This window comes from Podarcis tiliguerta (genome assembly GCF_965153285.1).
Source record: "Podarcis tiliguerta genome assembly, chromosome: 1".
NCBI classification, from domain to species: domain Eukaryota; kingdom Metazoa; phylum Chordata; class Lepidosauria; order Squamata; family Lacertidae; genus Podarcis; species Podarcis tiliguerta.
This window is the reverse complement of record NC_139534.1, coordinates 19998511-20018125: the sequence shown is the minus strand read 5'-3', so window position 1 is coordinate 20018125 and position 19615 is coordinate 19998511. Positions and strand designations below refer to the sequence as shown.

The following is a 19615-nucleotide window of genomic DNA, read 5'->3' as shown; positions in this document are numbered from 1 at the left end:
TTCTCAACTGACACCATTTCTTCCCCTTCTATTTGCCAGGAGGTGATGGGCCCAGTGGCCATGATCTCCGTTTTTTTGATGTTGAGCTTCAGACCATATTTTGCACTCTCCTCTTTCACCCTCATTAAAAGGTTCTTTAATTCCTCCTCACTTTCTGCCATCAAGGTTGTGTCATCTGGTTCAATTCCAATGCCTAAGCCAATACCACTCACATTCTGTAACCAATAAAGTTGTGGCCTTAATTTGCCCATTAACCTAAACTACTGATGTCCATGTTATTCAACAAATGGGGGAGGGCTCGGGGCCTTGACACACAAACACATGCTCATGTCATCTTTTGGAAAGAACTGAATAGCATATTTAAAAACAATACTAATTGCAGTCCAAGAATACCTTTCCTGTGCCAACAAACCTTCTCACACACAGACTAGATAACAAATCAATGGGAGGGCCACATTTTCCATGTTTCATCCTGGCAGCCCTAGATACTCTCCCCATGCCTCTTGGTGCATGGAGGGGATTTTCCCAATTTCTCTCTGCAGGAATTATTGCTTGAGAGATTTTAACTGCGAACATCAGCTATTTTCCAGTTCAGCTCAGTTTCTGCCAGTTGTGAGGTAAAGGATAATTGCTGAAATCCTATGCACACTTCTCCTGGGAGTAAGCCCACCAAAAGCCGGGGGGATTTTCTTCTGAGCAAACATGTGATACCCTGCACTAAAAAAAAGGCACTACATGATGGAAAACAACTGGTCAACCAACTCAACCCTGAGCTTGAAGGGAGGCCCAATGAAAGTCCACTAAGTGTAATAAAAACTTGATATAATCCCAGACCCAGTTAATCTATATTTAATCAAGTTCGCTAATGTCCCACATCTGCAGACCAGTGTAGTTCACAAATGTTCCTTTGCCCATCTGTGGTTTAAGGCCTGCTCTTTGTGCACAAAGCATTGGCAACACGGCAAAATACAATTAATTTTTACAAGCCTTTTATCATATGGGCCAGACATGTAGAAGCAAGAAAAGCCCTTAAAGTTCTAAGGCAGGCACTATAGACTTTCAATTAACTTTACTCAATTCTTGGAAAATATACATTTTGATTTATCTATAAATGGAGACGTTATCATTGTAATAGCTTTGTTACTGGTCCATTATATTGGGGGGAAGGGGGGGGGAGTCTGCAGTTATCTTTCAGCCAAGAAAGCATGCAATTCCAAACCTCCAATCCATTTTATTATGAGCAGAATTAATAAACTGTAAATAGCTTTGGAGTCATTCTCCCCCCTCCCCGCTTTGATTATTCATGGAAATAAAAAAAAGAGAGAAGCATAAACTTAAGTGGAAGCATATTACGTTTAAATGAATGTATACGATGCGTATCAGGCCACGGAATAAATTCTGTACATACATCAATCACGTTGAGATTGGAATTCAAGTGGCACAGTAAAAAAACAAACCCCTGAACAATCTGTGATCTCTCTCAAAGTGCCATTTGCTAAAGAAGATGCTGTTAAACCAGCCTTCCCCAACTCAGTGCCCTCCACATGCTTTAGACAATAAGTTCCATCAGCCCCAGTCAGCATAGCCAGGGATAATGGGAGTGATACTAGGCTGGGAAACGCTGTATTAAACCTTAACAAAAATAATAATAATTATGAATAGGCCACAGTCCTTCAAGATTTCCTTCTCCTGCTTTAGGATACCTCTTCCATTTGTAGCAACACAGCACTTCTGAGACCCTGCTTGTAGAGTAGGGGTGGGTGGGCACAGCGGTGGAGCAAGCCGATTGGGCGCCTGGGGTGGCGCTCATGCCCTGTGACCAGGAGCAGGGCCAGCTGGTGCAGGGCGCTCCGCAGGGCCTCCAAGAAGTGAGAGCCAGTGTGGTGTAGTGGTTAAGAGCGGTAGACTCGTAATCTGGTGAACTGGGTTCGCTTCCCCGCTCCTCCACATGCAGCTGCTGGGTGACCTTGGGCTAGTCACACTTCTCTGAAGTCTCTCAGCCCCACTCACCTCACAGAGTGTTTGTTGTGGGGGAGGAAGGGAAAGGAGAATGTTAGCCGCTTTGAGATTCCTTAGGGTAGTGATAAAGCGGGATATCAAATCCAAACTCTTCTTCTTCTTCCAAGAAGTCTGCCTGCCTCCTCTCACTCAGCCGCCCTACAGCTGAGGGGGAGGAGGTGGGCAGACCGTTTGGGGCAGCATGGAGCCTGCGGGTGCCCAAGCCACCGTGTCAATCCCAGGAGAGATGTGTGGCTCGGGTGCACTGCAGAACCCGCGGTGAGTGCCACCTGGCCTTTTGTCACCCCCCTCAGTGGTGACACTTAGAACAGCCCGCCCTCACTGCACCCCCTTCCTCCACCCCTGGGTGGGCAGGACTGGAGAAGTTGCTACGGCTTAGTCTCTTGTAGGGTTAAGAAGAAGAGAAGAGTTTGGATTTGATATCCCGCTTTATCACTCCCCTTCAGGAGTCTCAAAGCAGCTAACATTCTCCTTTCCCTCCCCCCCCCCCAACAAACACTCTGTGAGGTGAGTGAGGCTGAGAGTCTTCAGAGAAGTGTGACTAGCCCAAGGTCACCCAGCAGCTGCATGTGGAGGAGCAGGGAAGCGAACCCGGTTCACCAGATTACGAGTCCACTGCTCTTAACCACTACACTACACTGGTGGTCTCTTGGTTGCAACCAGTGGTGCAACTAGGAATGGAACTCAGACACGAAGCCCAGGAACCCGCAAGCCCAGGGGAAGCCCAAAAGGGGACCCAGAGAATGGCAGGTGATGGGGGCACTTGCAAACAGATGGTGTGATGATTTAAGTGAGTTTAAATGGCAAGACTGCAGACTTTTTTCCTACATCAGGGTTGGCAAGCTGCATTTTGCTTTGCTTTTTTTGCTTTAATATATCAAAAACGTAGACACAGTTGTAACCCGCCCCCCCCCCATGAAGTAATGGGTCTAAAATTACCTAGCTGCACCACTGATTGCAACCTGACAACTTTAACACTGTTGCCTTCACAGCCTGCTAAGGTGGCCCAATGCAAAGATGGACAGGACTCCTGCCCCCTTAATATTTGCGCAGAAGAGGTAATTTTAGCAGCTGCAGCTTGCAGGACCTGCTGAAATTCCCTCTGTTACATAACTGTTAAATATGCAAGAGCTCTGTCACCTTTTTTCATCAGGCTGTCCTCTGCTCTGCCTGTAAGCTTCCCGTGGACACAGAATGCATGGCTAACTAGACCTTTTCCCTCATGCATTAAAAACCGTAAAGGACCCCTGGATGGTTAAGTCCAGTCAAAGGTGACTATGGGGTTGTGGCGCTCATCTTGCTTTCAGGCCAAGGGAGCCGGTGTTTGTACTAAGACAGCTTTTTGGGTCATGTGGCCAGCAGGACTAAACCGCTTCTGGCACAAAGGGACACCGTGACGGAAACCAGAGCGCACGGAAACACCATTTACCTTCCCGCTGCAGCAGTATCTATTTATCTACTTGCACTGGTGTGCTTTCAAACTGCTAGACTGGCAGGAGCTGGGGCAGAGCAATGGGAGCTCACTCTGTCGCGGGGATTCGAACCGCTGACCTTCTGACTGGCAAGCCCAAGAGGCTCAGTGGTTTAGACCACAGCGCCACCTGCATCCCTTCCTTGTGCATTAGAACTGTTTTTGCACACTGACGAATTAACACACCGTTCATTTCTAATTTGTGCTGCACAGTGCTATGTTTCAGCTGTGAAGCATCTTATCCCTTTCCCCTGGTAACCAAGTTCAGACCTAGAGTGATTACTGTTGCTTTCTTTCTTTCCTGCTCATCTGTTACATTTATCTGGTCATGATAAATGCAAGCACCTGGGGTGCTTGTGGTGTATCAAGCTAAAAATATCCCTGCTTCAGACTGGGGTCAGATCCACACAATACAGCTAAAGGACTTTCAATGCATAGTGAAAGCACATTTCTTTCGCCAAAGAACTGTAGTACCCGCCCTGGTAGAGCCATACTTCTCCAGGTCCTCAGCAAACTACAACTCCCAAGATTCTCTGGGAGAAGCTTTAAATAAATGTGCATCCTAGCCCAGAAAGGATCTCCAAATCTAAATGCAATTCTCTAGTGTGGAAATCCCAGGAGAGGTAGCTCTGCTGCATTTCACTCTGTTTTAAGGGTAAAGGGGCCCCTGACCATTAGGTCCAATCGTGACCGACTCTGGGGTTGCGGCGCTCATCTTGCTTTACTGGCCAAGGGAGCCGGCGTACAGCTTCTGGGTCATGTGGCCAGCATGATTAAGCCGCTTCTGGCGAACCAGAGCAGTGCACGGAAACGCCGTTTACCTTCCCGCCGGAGTGGTACCTATTTATCTACTTGCACTTTGACGTGCTTTCGAACTGCTAGGTTGGCAGGAGCAGGGACCGAACAACGGGAGCTCACCCCATCGCGGGGATTCAAACCGCTGACCTTCTCATCGGCAAGTCCTAGGCTCAGTGGTTTAACCCACAGCGCCACCCGCGTCCCTCACTCTGTTTTACTCACCTGCATATCCTTAGAGCTTAGGAGCACTAAAGGATGCAACCAACCCAAAGCAGGGGGATTGCTTCTTGTTCACGAGGAACTATGTGTTGCAATTTTTTTTTGCAACATTTGAAACACCATCTTCTCCCTTACATTTCAAAACAATAAATAAATGAATGATGGGCTCCTAGAACTAATATGTTTAATGTTATTGTAGAAGTTGTCACATTAGAATTTTACATTCACAGAGCGAGTTTGCCTTTTTAATTTTGTTTACTGCTGCTTCAGTTCTGCTACTGTAAGACTAAAAGGTAAAGGTACCCCTGCCCGTACGGGCCACTCTTGACAGACTCTAGGGTTGTGCGCTCATCTCACTCCAGAGGCCGGGAGCCAGCGCTGTCCGAAGACACTTCCGGGTCACGTGGCCAGCGTGACGAAGCTGCTCCGGCGAGCCGGCACCAGCGCAGCACACGGAAACGCCGTTTACCTTCTCGCTATAAAGCGGTACCTATTTATCTACTTGCACTTAAGGGTGCTTTCAAACTTCTAGGTGGGCAGGAGCTGGGACCAAATGACGGGAGCTCACCCCGCTGCGGCGATTCAAACCGCCGGCAAGTCCTAGGCGCTGAGGTTTTACCCACAGCGCCACCCGCGTCCCTTAAGACTGCAGTCCTGTAAACACTAACCTTGGAGCAAGTCTCGCTGAATCGAGTGGGTAAATGTGCACTGTAAATAATATACTCACAAACAAAATGTTTTCTGTGATGATGTCAGCATGGCAGGGAGTACTTAAAAAACCCCAACACCAATCCAGAACAGTATTTAGAAAATATATTTTGTAGAGGCCATCCTTTTCAAAGTACAGTAATTCTTTGCTCTGTGATAGCACCATCTAGTGGTACATTCTCACACAGAATGGAGTTACTGAGTCCCTATCAGCTTAGAAAACGCAAAAATCCGCCTCCATGCATTTAACCAGTGGTATAACGAGGCCCTTTTTCTATTTTCAAAACCGTCTATGCTGCACAGCAACAAAAAATGGTGCAATAAACTGAATCACATCATCAGTTTTTATTATCTACTTATGTATGAAATCTCCATCCCATAGAGCTGGCCCAGCTATTAGGTAGAGTGAGGTGACTATCTCAGACAGCTGATTTGAGGTGTCATGAAAGGGACAGCAACTTATTGTTGTTGTATATTTACTGGCAGGAAAGTGAGGAGAGAGGAGCTGGGGAGAGCAGGGAGCCCCCGGTCGCAGCAGTTCAGGAAGGTACAGAGTGGGAAGTGGGGCAGGCTGGGTATGGGGCACATGGTACAGGCAGTTAGTGACTGCGCCGGGTGCCAGCGCCTCCTCCAACATGTGGAATTTCGGCTGTCCTATTAGCCAGCCCTCGGGACTGTGGCTGCTGTTGCTGAATGCCAGGTCTTATCCAGTGGACTGGGTTAAGGCCAAGAGACTTAAGATCAGTTCAGATACAAGGGACTGTTAGTAGTTGGTTCCCTAGACTGGATAGGTGGGAGGGCTGTCTGCTCTTTATGGGATCACACTTCCTCTGAAGGAGCGGGTTCTCATTCTGGGGCTACTCCTGGATCCATTGCTTTCGCTTGAGGTTCAGGTGGCCTTGGTGGCTTCCGTCAGCTTCAGTTGCTGGCCCAGCTGTGTCCTTATCTGGACAAGGATAGCCTAATTTTTGTTGTCTATGGTATCCTCTAGGTTAGATTCCTGCAATGCATTAAACCCAGGGCTGCCTCTGAAGATGGTTTGGAAACTTCCGCCAGTGCAGAATTCGTTGGCCAGGTTGCTCACTGGGGAAATATGGTTTGAGTATATAACACCAATTCTGGCGCAACTGCACTGGCTGCCAATTCTTTTCTGGGCCCAATTCAAAGAGCTGGTTTTGATCTATAAAGCCTTAAACAGCTCAGGGCTAAAATACCTCAAAGACTGCCTCTCGCCATATGAACCAACCCCAAGCCGGCAATTATTACCTGAGGCCCTTCTTTGTGTGCCTCCTCCGTGAGAGGTCTGGAGGGTGGCAACATGAGAATGGGTCTTTTCGGTGGTGGCTCCCTGATTGTGACTTCAGGGAGGCTCACCTGGTGCCACTGTATCTTTATGTGCCAGGCAAAAACATTCCTCTTCAGTGTGGTGTAGTGGTTAAGAGAAGTGGACTTGTAATCTGGTGAACCGGGTTTGCTTCCCTGCTCCTCCACATGCAGCTGCTGGGTGACCTTGGGCTAGTCACGCTTCTTTGAAGTCTCTCAGCCCCACTCACCTCACAGAGTGTTTGTTGTGGGGGAGGAAGGGAAAGGAGAATGTTAGCCGCTTTGAGACTCCTTCGGGTAGTGATAAAGTGGGATATCAAATCCAAACTCTTCTTCTTCTCTTAGGTCTATGGCTAATTAAACAATCTATGGCCTTTTAAGCTGTTGGGTGTGTGTGTGTTTGTTTTTACTGTTTTTGTTTGTTATTATGGTATGTCTTTTTGTGATTTTATATTGGAAGCCACCCTGTGATCTTCAGATGAAGAGCAGTATAGAAATTTATTAACAATAACAACATAACATTTTCTTAGTGAACAACCTAAAGGGCTTCTTCTCCTGTGGCCAAGGTGGTGCTAAACATATCGCTTTCCTTTCCTTTGGACCACATCATCGAAGCCAAGTGGTAGGTCTTGTTGTCTAGGCAGCCCAGGACCTCCATACACACTACCCAGACTTGTGCCCTGGGGAGGCCACTTTGGTGCAACTAACACAGTGGTTTGGATTCACCCCTGGAGGTGCACTCCATTGTCTCTCGAGACAGACAGATGCCAGCAACAACCAACAAGCAGCATGTGAGCTTTGAAGCAACCAGAACTTCGATCCAGACTGCAAATGGCAGAGGAAACTGAATATTCCCCACTCCCCTTGGCTCAAGATTGGCACAACCTTCACCCTATCTATTTTATTTTATTTCATAAAATTCATATACTGCTTGATTGTAAAAAACAAAACCTCAAAGCAGTTTACAGTTTAGAAAACCATGGAAGCTGTAGCCTTCACAAAATTCCACAGACCTTTTAGTACATGCTGATAATTTCAGTTGGGCATATATATATAAGCCTCTGGCAAAGCTTATGACAGTAAAGGAAACCCATGTCTCTCACACATACCCCTTTGCAGGGGCAGGCATTATTACGTGGGAAGCGGTCTGCCCCTCAATTTGAGGTGAAGGGGACAAATCCATCTACAGTGGTACCTTGGGTTACACAGTGGCGTAGCGTGGGTGGTCAGCACCCGGGGCAAGGCAAGTAATTTGTGCCCCCTAACCTGTGGATTTGCGCCCCCTAAGCCTAACCCCCAGATGTTGCGCCCGGTGTGGCCGGCCCCCCTGCACCCCCACGCTACGCCACTGGGGTTACATATGCTTCAGGTTACAGACTCTGCTAACCCAGAAATAGTACCTCAGGTTAAGAACTTTGCTTCAGGATGAGAACAGAAATTGTGTGGCGGCAGCGAGAGGCCCCATTAGCTAAAGTGGTGCTTCAGGTTAAGAACAGTTTCAGGTTAAGAACGGACCTCCAGAACGAATTAAGTTCTTAACCTGAGGTACCATGGTACAAAATTTCTCCAGCAGGTTATTTCTCAGTCCCTTGCTGCATTCTCCATTCTGCACCTGAGTTAATTATTTCAGACAAGTGTTCGCAAACTCATTGGCTATGCAATTCACTGAAGAAAGCATGCTAATCAGCTTTTAAAAAATGAAATAGGTTTGCAGCCCTATGAAAGTATTCGTGGTAGTCTGACAAGAGGGTCAGGCTCTAGCAACACAAATTAGAAAATCAACAGTCTGACATTAAGAAGGAAGTAGATTTATTGCAGAAAGGCATGATAACAAGCACAATACATTTCAAGCTATATCTAAGCTCTTCATCTGGGGATAAATCTCAATCCAAAGAAACAAGCAAGACTCAACTGGCTCAGTTATATTTCACATACATCAGAGCTCTTGGGGTAAAAAAATCCTCTCTTGCTTCAATTACATTACATGTACTTCAGAGCTCTGAAACATCTCAGTCGTCTCAGTTATATTATGTGTAGTTCAGAGTTCTGAAGTGTGTGTAATGTTACAGGAACTGTTGAGACTTGTTTGCTTTTTTGGATTCATTCCCCCGCCCTAGAAACTTTCTACAATAAATCTTCTTTGCACACAGGAATTGATGGTCGATTTTCTGCTTTGCACCACAAATACTACAAGCCCTTTGGGTTAACTACACAGTTAAGAAAAATCTGGCAATACTTTGAAGATGTCTGTAAGCCCTGCATTGCTACAGCAGCAGCAGCCCTCAAATTCTATGGAAGAATCAGCATAACAAAGGGGCACCTGTCCTATCCAAACAGATATCCCCCAGCCTTCCTTGGCATCAACTGTTCTCAATGGGATTTCAGAAATGTGAAGGCTCCAACCATGACAATGAAGACTGCCTTGAGAAATCTAGGGATGCATTCAGATGATACTCTCCTCTACCTTCTCCCAACATGTAGCAGGAAAGTGAAAATGTGTCTTCCTGCCTCACCTGTGAACCTGTCTTAATTTTGGCACCTCCAGATGCCCACACATAGGCATAATGTCTGAACATGGAGTGCATGTGTGAAATCCAGTATAAGGTAAAGGTAAAGGGACCATTAGGTCCAGTCGTGACCGAGTCTGGGGTTGTGCGCTCATCTCGCTCTATAGGCCGAGGGAGCCGGTGTTTGTCCGCAGACAGCTTCTGGGTCATGTGGCCAGCATGACCAAGCTGCTTCTGGCGAACCAGAGAAGCACACAGAAATGTTGTTTACCTTCCCGCCGGAGCGGTACTTATTTATCTACTTGCACTTTGACGTGCTTTCGAACTGCTAGGTTGGCAGGAGCAGGGACTGAACACAGGAGCTCACCCCGTCGCGGGGATTCGAACCACCAACCTTCTGATCGGCAAGTCCTAGGCTCTGTGGTTTAACCCACAGTGTCACCCACGTCCCTATGAAATCCAGTATGTGAAATCCAGTATGTGAAATCCAGTATGTGTAGGCTCAAATCACGTGGTAGATAACAAGCAATTAGAGCTCACCTGTACAGCCATTTGTGTATGCCCTAGGGCAGGGGTCTGCAACCTTTAAGACAAAAAGAGCCACTTGGACCCGTTTGCGAAGAAAAAAAAACCTGGGAGCCGCAAAACTCGTCATTATAAAATAACTTTTTTGTCACTTTTTTATTATTTGTTTGTTTGACCCCTTAGAATTACTCCTCCTCATAGAAATAAACGTTAAATTAACAAGTTACCTTTTTGTGTATGTGTGTTCTTCACTCCCCTTCAAAACAGTGACCAGCGTACATGCCCCCTTTCAATGCAGTGACCAGTGTACATGCCCCTTACAATGTAGCGGGCGGGCGGGAAAGTGACGTGGGGATGGTGTGTGACTAACGCATGCACCGCCCCCATGCGACGTCACAGCCAGTACAGCACCCGCCACAGTGGGGAGTGTCGGGGCGCACAATGCGCCTCCTCCCCTCGCTGGTATCCGCCCCGGAGCCGCGGCAAAGGTGTAAAAGAGCCACATGCGGCTCCGGAGCCGCGGGTTGCAGACCCCTGCCCTAGGGTGACCAGGTGCAGAAAAGAGGGCAGGGCTCTCACTCTATTAAGAATAAGACATCTGGCTTGCAAGTAGTACATGTGAAGAGGATCTAGGGGACTTAGTAGACCACAAGGGGAACATGAGTCAACAGTGTGATGCAGCAGCAAAAAGAAAGGCTAACGCTATTCTAGGCTGCAACAACAGAACTGGATCATGGGAAGTAATAGTCCAACTCTATTCTGCCTTGGTCAGACCAATCTGGAGTACTGTGTCCAGTTCTGGGCACCACAGTTTAAGAAGGATATTGATGAGCTGAAATGTGTGCAGAGGAGGGGCACTAAAATGACCAAGGATCTGGAAACCAAACCTTGTGAGGAACAGTTGAGGCAGTTTGGTATATTTAGCCTGGAAAAGAGGAGACTGAGAGGAGATACGATAGCCATCTTCAAATAGCTCAAGGGCTGTCAACACGGAAGAGGGAGCAAGCTTGTTTTCTCTTGCTCTGGAGGGTAGGATGCAAACCAATGGATTCAAGTTGCAAGAAAGGAAATTCCGACTAAACATCAGGAAGAACTTTCTGACAGTAAGAGCTGTGTGATGGACTCCTTTTGGAGGTGTGGACTCTCCTTCTCGGAGTTTTTTAAGCAGCAGTTGAATGACCATCTGCCATAGATGCTTTAGTTGAGATTCCTGCATTGCAGGGGGTTGGACTAGATGGCCATTAGGGTCCCTTCCAGCTCTACAATTCTATGATTCTATATTGCCATGAAAGCTACACCTGTTGAAAATCTGTTTTCTGCACAACTATTAAAGGCACAAGAGCTCTCCTTTTGCATCCAGCCACCCTGGCACACTGCGCATTGTCCCTGCAGAGATCATTGATGTCTAGCATGTTTGAAGAGGAACAGGCATAATCTCACGCCCCAAACATGTGCAGGAGGAGAACATGGAGGAAAATATACTCTAAAGCAGTTCTGGGGAAATGCTAGTATGCTATTTTCTTCAGCTTTTTTCAAAATATCTTGTGACATCTTCTAAACAGTGATCCTGAGATTGTCTATTAAACAACAAACACGTGAGATACCTTTCTCTCAAAATCACAATTTCTTAGTAGGGCTTGCTTCCATTTCACTTCTCTAATCACAAGTGATTTACTTGGTCTTTTCAACTCATTAAAACAATGTCATGTTAGACCTATGAGCCATCATGTATTTTTACAAGTACCATATATCATTTCTATTATGCCACTGTGAAATGAACTATTTTTCTTCCATGCAGTGGTTACTGACAGACTCTGTTTGCTTCCAACAGTGAGCATATGTACAGGTTATCTTTATGTGGTGTGTGTTACAGAATCGTGCTGTCTAATCCACAGAGAGGAGAATTTCCTTTTTTCTTTTTGGCACACTCACAAGGAAGGGCTTCCCATTCACTTTCATGTCCGAAAGAGCTCCATGGATACATCAGGAACACACATGCTGAACTTTTTCCTCACACAGAAGTGAACTGACAAATTATTATTCACAGGGGATCTCTGCATGAGCATTGAAAGCAGAAATCCACCCTGCAGTTCAACATGGTAATGGACCTGAAATGGACCTCTGAACTTAAAAATGGAAAGCGTAACGCTGGTGGTCAACAAAAGAGGTTTAAAGACTCTCTCAAGGCAAATCTTTAAAAAAATAGTATAAGCACCGACAACTGGGAACCACTGGCCTGCTAGCGCTCCAGTTGAAGAACAGCCTTTACCAAAGGTGTCATGGGCTTTGAAGACGCTCAAACTCAGGACGCAAGGGAGAAACGTACTAAGAGGAGGCACGCTTGGCAAAGCTACACCGTGATCAACTTCCACTTGGAAACCAATGTCCCCACTGCGGAAGGACGTGTGGATCCAGAATTGGCCTCCACAGTCACTTACGGACTCACTGATAAAACCGTGTTTATGGAAGACAATCTTACTCGGCTTCGAGTGATCGCCAGAGAAGAAGATAAGGAGTACCTGTTTTGGTTAAAGGACTTGAGAAGAGCTGCTGGAGAAGTCTGTTCTCTGAAGTCCTCAGGACCACCACTATGTCAGCAGGAAGAGTGTCTCTGTTCTTCTCAAGGAAGCCATAAGCATCGTACTGCACCTATACCATATTGGAGGTTAAAAGCAAAACCAGCTGTTATAAAAGTCTGCTATGTATTTAAAAGCTATAGTTATTTATTGTTTTATTTAAGGAATTTCTCACCTGCCCTTCATCACAAGGTCCCAGGGTGGGTTACAACCATATAATCTTGAAATCCATTTGAAACAGGCATCCCCAAACTTGGCCCTCCAGATGTTTTGGGACTACAACTCCCATGATCCCTAGCTAACAGGACCAGTGGTCATGGATGCTGGGAATTGTAGTCCCAAAACAGCTGGAGGGCCAAGTTTGGGGATGCCTGATTTAAAACAAACCAAGGAACGTACATAAAACAATAGAGGTGGCCCCACAAAAGCCACACAAATATCAAATGTCAAAAGCTAGTGTGTGCGTGTGTGTGTTCAGGTAGGTCAATAGCCAGCTGTAGGCTCAAAATGGATGCATTTCTTGCATGCATCCAAGAAAATGGATATTTCTTGCCCCAGACGATGACAGTAGAGGTTAGAACATCCTCAAACACTGCTATCATGGTGTTTTGTTTCTTAAAAAAATAGTTTCTAGATTTGTGAAATATGAACACATTTAAAACGTTAAAGAGAATCCGAAAGCACTTTAAGAGAAACTGGATCATATACTGCATTTGGACTTGTGTCAAGTTATATATAGTGCCTACCTTTCCAGCGTAGTGTTGAATGCCAAAACACAGCTCCACTCGCTTGGGTCTCCAGAAGTACTTGCATCGTAAATTATCTTCAAATTTATCTAATTGTTTAAAGAAGAGGAAACATAATTACTAGTCCATTCTCTGAACCACAGACGGGCCTTGGCAATTATGTGTGGATGCTTCCTGCCCACATATCCAAACTATGTTGTTTTTCTTTGCAGTAAAGGCGGCAGCCCACACTTCTTTCCTTGACATCTCTCACGACTCTTTTGTTCTTTCTGTTTGCTTTGAAAAGGAATTATCCTAGCGAACTAACAGGTAAGTCACTTTCCCCTCGCATTTCTGTCACCCTCCTACCACTTCCCAGCTATTTATGGACAACTACAGGAGGAATGCCAGCAGAGATTGCCAATATCCGCCTTATTTTGCCTTAATTTTTTCTTTACAAAGCAAAGCTGCAACATTTAGGCTATCTCTCTAGAACTACTCACAGCCCTACTACAAGCCACAAGTATAAGATTCTGGAAATTCAGAGAGTGAGTAGTCAGTGATGCCTGAAGGGAGATGTGCTGGTCCTGGGGGCTAACCGAGAGGCGAGGTCCGAGTCCAGTCCGAGGTCGAGGGTGCAGTATGGAGGCAGTCCATCAAAGCTGAAGCTGGGTCCAAGGCAGGGAGTCGGGGGAGGTCAGGAGCTCCGGCAGAAAAGCAGGACAGGGTGCAGGCAGGAACAGGCCACCAACAATGTTGCTCTTGGGACTGGGGCCGGCCAGCTTTTATCTTCCCCGAGGCATAGGGCAGTCCCGGTCCACAGGTGACTTGCCTCTCCTGGCCTGGAGGCGAGCACTCCTCCTGCGGGAACTTAGTTCCCTCCGCCTCTCTGCCCTGAGCCTCTGCAGCTCAGGAGAGGCTGGAGGGTTACCGGACCCAGAGGCAACCTCAGCTTCCTCTGACGGGGCTGAGAATGGAGCATCTCCAGGCAATGGGTCCTCCATCACCTCAGGAGCCGGAGCAGGAGCCAGAGCAGACTCAGCACTGGTGAGGACCCTTCAGGCTCAGGCCCCAGTCCTGGCTCAGCTGGTTCTGGAGGCGGGGAATCCTGTGCAGGCTGGGATTCCTCAGGTTCAGCCTCTGAATCTGATTCGCAGGCCATCACAGGAGAAGGTGTGTTGTCCTTGGGTTGGGTTGTGTTTTTTTTGCCAAAGTCCCTTGCCAAGCTTGAGCAAGGCCTGTAAAACAAGGTTGTCAACACTTGTGGTGGTGATGCTGACACATCATGGGGCCTGTGGGTTCAGGGGCAAACCCCAGACTGGATCAGGGTGGGGGAAAGCCAACAGAAAGAGCACTGGTGTTGATGCTACAGGATTAAGTCCCTGCATAAGAAAGCAGGGTCCAGCACAAAAACCAAACGTTCAGGGTAAAGAAATAAAACTGGTGTGGCCCCTTGTTCTTCTAGACCTGACACGACTGCAGGTCCTTCTCTCCCACTCTTGGTCAACTAGTTAACATATTATAAAAACTGTGAAACTTCACAGTATTTTTGAAGCCTTAGGGACAATTCCAACATCTTTAATGTCACTGTTTTTCCCTAGAAAGAGTCCTGTTTTTTTAAGCCTTACAGTCATACCTGGAATCCCAAATGCCTTGGTACTCAGACGTTTTGGCTCCCGAACGCCTCAAACCTGGGAGTGAGTGTTTCGGTTTGTAAATTTTCTTTGGAACCCCAATGTCCGACGGGGCTTCCATGGCCTCTGATTGGCTGCAGGAGCTTCCTGCAGCCAATCAGAAGCCGCAATTTGGTTTCTGAACTTTTTGGAAGTTGAACAGACTTCTGGAATGGATTCTGTTTGACTTCCAATGTATGACTGTGTACAATTATAACCAGAGCTGGAGTCCAGCAATATCTAGGCAGTACCACCTTGGCTCTCCCTGCTATGTTGCAGTCACTACAGAAGTCCTGGCAGGTTGGTCAGTATTATCATCCCCATTGTACTGATGGTGGCAGTGGTGGGATTAAGGCAGAGAAAAAGAATGACTTCTCTAAGGCCCAGTTCATTGAATACATGCCAAAGATTAAAATAAAACTGCAAATAATTGTTTCACAATTCTGTCCTTTTAACGCCTATGCTGCTGTAGTTGCATTAAGGATGGCAAGACAGTTTATGGAAGGGGAGAGGCATTTAAAGCTTAGAATAGCCAGATGTTTCACAAACTTGGCCTTTGAAGCTTAGAATGGCCAGATGTTTCACAAAGATCAAACTTTCTTAATTCTGCCAGCTTTATTGAATAATTTTGCCATGTCATATGCAACTGCATTAATTTTTTTCACCTGACATTTATTTCATATTTGATATACAGTTAGGTTTAGGACAACAGTTGACTAACATATATAGGGTAAGGTCAAAAAAAGTCAGCTTAGACATTAGCAGAAGTAGCACCAGTGTCTATTTTCCTGCTATCACCACTGGAGCAGGAAGTCTAAGTAGAAAACAGAATTTGTTGTCCCAATATTAGCAGATGTCTAGGGTGGGCTGAGCAAATTTCCCAGTGTTTGACCAGCTGGCACAAATTGAGTAGCAACAAACAGTTTTTGTTTAATTAGTAGGGAGCCAGCCAAAGCCAACAGAGTAAACAAGTAGCCAAAAATAATATTAATAAATCTCTGTGCTGCTCTCACAAATCCATTCCTGAATCACACAACCATTTTTGATCCAGAGGAGTCACTGCAAAGTGATCCACTTTTCACATTGCAAAATAGTTTCAGAGCTACTCTCAAATAAGCTCTGTATATTCAATTTTCATGAAAAATGCTGATTTTCTAACATTTTATTTTCTGGATGCGGCAATCAGCAGTTGGGCCCTCAAGGAGATGCTTTCACGTGATCATGTCGTTTTCGGCAATGGCGACATGAATCACCCCATGCTTTTTCTTTAACTCACTATTTCCAACGCAGTGGTCTGGTCAAAGATAACCATTCACATCCAAAGATGCTGCTGGACAAGCAGAATGAACTTCCACTGGTGGGGTAACGTAAAGGTAAAGGGACCCCTGACCATTAGGTCTAGTTGTGGCCAAGTCTGGGGTTGCGGCGCTCATCTAGCTTTATTAGCTGAGGGAGCGGGCGTACAGCTTCCAGGTCATGTGGCCAGCATGACTAAGCCGCTTCTGGGGAACCAGAGCAGTGCACGGAAACACCGTTTACCTTCCCCACCGGAGTGGTACCTATTTATCTACTTGCACTTCGTGCTTTCAAACTGCTAGGTTGGCAGGAGCAGGGACCGAGCAACGGAAGCTCACCCCGTCGCGGGGATTCGAACCGCCAACCTTCTGATCGGCAAGCCCTAGGCTCTGTGGTTTAACCCACAGCGCCATCCACATCCCCTGCCTTTTTGTGATTCTCTATTCCTGCTATAGTCAGGGAAGGGATATCATTTTTATTTGTTTTACTTTTTTTACAGATTGCTGTTTAAAATTTGTGTAAATGTTTTGAGAGCTGCAGCATGAAAAGATGTAAACTGGTACAAGTGTGCAAGTCCCCTAACCCCCAGGAATAGGTTTTCAGGAGGGAAAGGGGGCTGTGCCCTGGACAGGGAAGAAGAGTTTGGATTTGATATCCTGCTTTATCACTACCCTAAGGAGTCTCAAAGTGGCTAATATTCTCCTTCCCCTTCCTCTCCCACAACAAACACTCTGTGAGGTGAGTGGGGCTGAGAGACTTCGGAGAAGTGTGACTAGCCCAAGGTCACCCAGCAGCTGCATGTGGAGGAGCGGGGAAGCGAACCCTGTTCCCCAGATTACGAGTCTACCGCTCTTAACCACTACACCACATTGGCGAGAGGATGGAAAGTTCTGTTGTATCAGAAGAGTTCTGCTCCAAAAGATATATACACAAATACAGCTGTACTCGATGGATAAAAGGATATATGATGTCTGACATGATTGAGAAACGTAGAGCCAGAGATGGAGAACTTTAAAGCGTTAAAATCAAGATGCGGAAAATATGGAAACAACGAGGAGAGGCAGGATTGAGATTTGGAGATATGCTTCAAGGTCCAGACTATGGGAAGTCCTGAAAAATTAATAATTATAATTTGGATGATAATTTGGTCTTTTTTATTTTAATTGGATTATGATTTGATATGTTAATTGAATGTTTTTTTACTGGAAAATTAATAAAAACGATTTAACAGAAGAAGAGTTCTGCTCCATTCATGGGACAGAAGGTAGGATCCAAGCCAATGACACCAGAAACGCCTATGGGTCTTCAAGGTGAGCTAATATTAACAGTGCTCATAGTGGATAACAGACCCCTATCAATTAAAACCAAAACCGAAAAGCAGGGAGCTGTATGGAGAAAATTTCTATTGGCAAATCTCATAAAGAGCACATGGGGACTTAATAGGTTGACCAAAGCAACAGAAATTTAATACATGGTCATGAGTTAAAGCAATATGAAAATATCTATGGCCTTCTTTCTCTTTCCCCCGCCCCCGCAAGTATATATAAAATCACAGTTGAGGATTGCTGGACATGGCATACCGACTAAAGTAAGGTCTGTTGCCTGGGGAAATCGGCTTTCTTCATCAAGCAGAGAAAGTAGTCCCATTGGTTTCTGAAGGAATGTGTCTAGGAGTGGCCTGTTGTCTTCATAGTCAACCATAGGAGCATCAATTCCTTCATTCTGATATTCCATCTAAAGGAAGATTTATGAAAGTCAGCAAATTTAAATGTCACCTCTAACAGCTCTCTCTTCTTGCCCAGTGTGATTTATTTACAAAGGTGACAACACAGCGAGGCAAACCACTGCAACACACATTTTATCAGATGTTTAAAGGTAAAGGGACCCCTGACCATTAGGTCCAGTCGTGACCGACTCGGGAGTTGTGGCACTCATCTCGCTTTATTGGCCGAGGGAGCCGGCATACAGCTTCCGGGTCATGTGGCCAGCATGACTAAGCCGCTTCTGGCGAACCAGAGCAGCGCATGGAAACGCCGTTTACCTTCCCGCTGGAGTGGTACCTATTTATCTACTTGCACTTTGACATGCTTTCGAACTGCTAGGTTGGCAGGAGCCGGGACCGAGCAACGGGAGCTCACCCCATTGCGGGGATTCGAACCGCTGACCTTCTGATCAGCAAGTCCTAGGCTCTGTGGTTTAACCCACAGCACCACCCGCGTCCTTTTCAAGGCATCTTGCAGACATTTCCCCCTCTTGGTTAATTTCCATATAATTAAAGCTTATACAACATTCATATTGTTGAAATATCGCAGAGATCAGTCATGCTTGTATTGTGCCCAGCAATGGCATTCTGTTTTCACAAACACTACATGTGAAACCTGCTACAAGTTGCCAAGCCCAAATTGTTGGGGTCCAAGTTGTAGGATAAGCAGCTGTATATAACCAGCGTTCTAAAGATTAATGAATGAATGAAGGGGTTGAGACCACAGAGTAGGCTTAGCTAGGTCACCTTGGGAGGAAGAGTTATCAGACCTTTGTTCTTCCCATACTACCACGTGAATCCTACCACTAAGGTCTATGAAGAATGCTCCAAACTCAGACCGCGTGGCTTAAGCAAGCTATCTTTCTGCTTCTATACAAATAATTTAGAAACATTTACCACTTTGGAACCTGAGTTTTCCTGCCTGTGTTTTTTATTACTGCTGCATGGAAAAGCACATGAATCTGACCTTCAAAGAGTTTGTAAGTAAATGATTTTTAACTTCCAAACGTGTGGTCTCTATCTATGCTAAGGGAATAGGGGAACTCTGGAAGCAACTTAAACAGGGGTGATTTAAAGGTCCAACAGCCTATATTTCCAATACTTTACTTTGCTGCATATTATTTTGTGATTTTAAATCTCTGCTGGGGTTCTCTCACCAAAGAGTACTTGCCCCAAACTTGGATCCAGACATCCAGGGAATTCTACTTTTATTATACACCATCTCTTTTATCTTTAACCAAATAAAAATACCAACACAAATTTCATTAGTCACCTTATTGCTTTTCTCTTAAGTTTATATGGGAAGTCCCCCAAGCAATATTTATCTCTCAAGATATACCCAATATCACTCTAACCATATATAAAGGAGGAGATGAATTCGGAAGTTAAAGTCATCTCCTATGGTTCACTCCTCTCACAAGCCCCAGGTTTAGCCTAGAGACATTGATACAGAGCAAGCCAACGGTAATTAAGTAAACCTTGCCTGCTCAAGTGCAAAGATGTGCTGATTGAAATAAAACTGGATCTGCTCATTTGCAATGTTTATGCACAGCTGTTCGAAAGAGTTCCTTGTGAAGTTCTCGAATCCGAAAATATCCAGTATACCAACATTCATTCCGCTTTCGGCATTGCTGGGTAGAAAAATATACAAAATCCATAACGGAAACACCATCATTGGAAACCAGTTTTGTAAATGCAAATTCAACCCTAGTATCTGTTTTATATTTTATTTTAATTGTGTCCAATTTATTGCTTTGAAAACTATTGAAAGGTATGACACTAAATAAAATAATGTTGTAAAAAGTTGTGCAAGACTCTCAGCATGGAAAAGATATAGGAAGAATGCCTTGGCAAAAAAGCAAATCGCATTTTGCACTCCCTGAAAGTGCAAAACTATAGTTATTCACTGCACACAAAGTCCTTGCATTCAAGCCTGTGTGAACTGGCCCACTAGATTATATAATTAAATGTTTCCATATACCCATAAAATAATTGTACATGCACAATTCCTTA

General features: G+C 45.5%; 1 protein-coding gene across 1 annotated transcript in view; it reads right to left on the bottom strand.

The window, feature by feature from the left end:
• The window catches only part of MYO3B (myosin IIIB), a 288698-nt gene that overhangs the window by 130920 nt on the left and 138163 nt on the right, over positions 1 to 19615 (bottom strand). The window contains exons 20-23 of the mRNA XM_083405794.1: positions 19086 to 19233; positions 17421 to 17574; positions 12893 to 12981; positions 12090 to 12219 (exon numbers count right to left, since the gene is read on the bottom strand). Of these exons, the coding sequence (XP_083261920.1) occupies positions 12090 to 12219; positions 12893 to 12981; positions 17421 to 17574; positions 19086 to 19233 (521 nt within the window). The remainder of the gene's footprint in view (positions 1 to 12089; positions 12220 to 12892; positions 12982 to 17420; positions 17575 to 19085; positions 19234 to 19615) is intronic.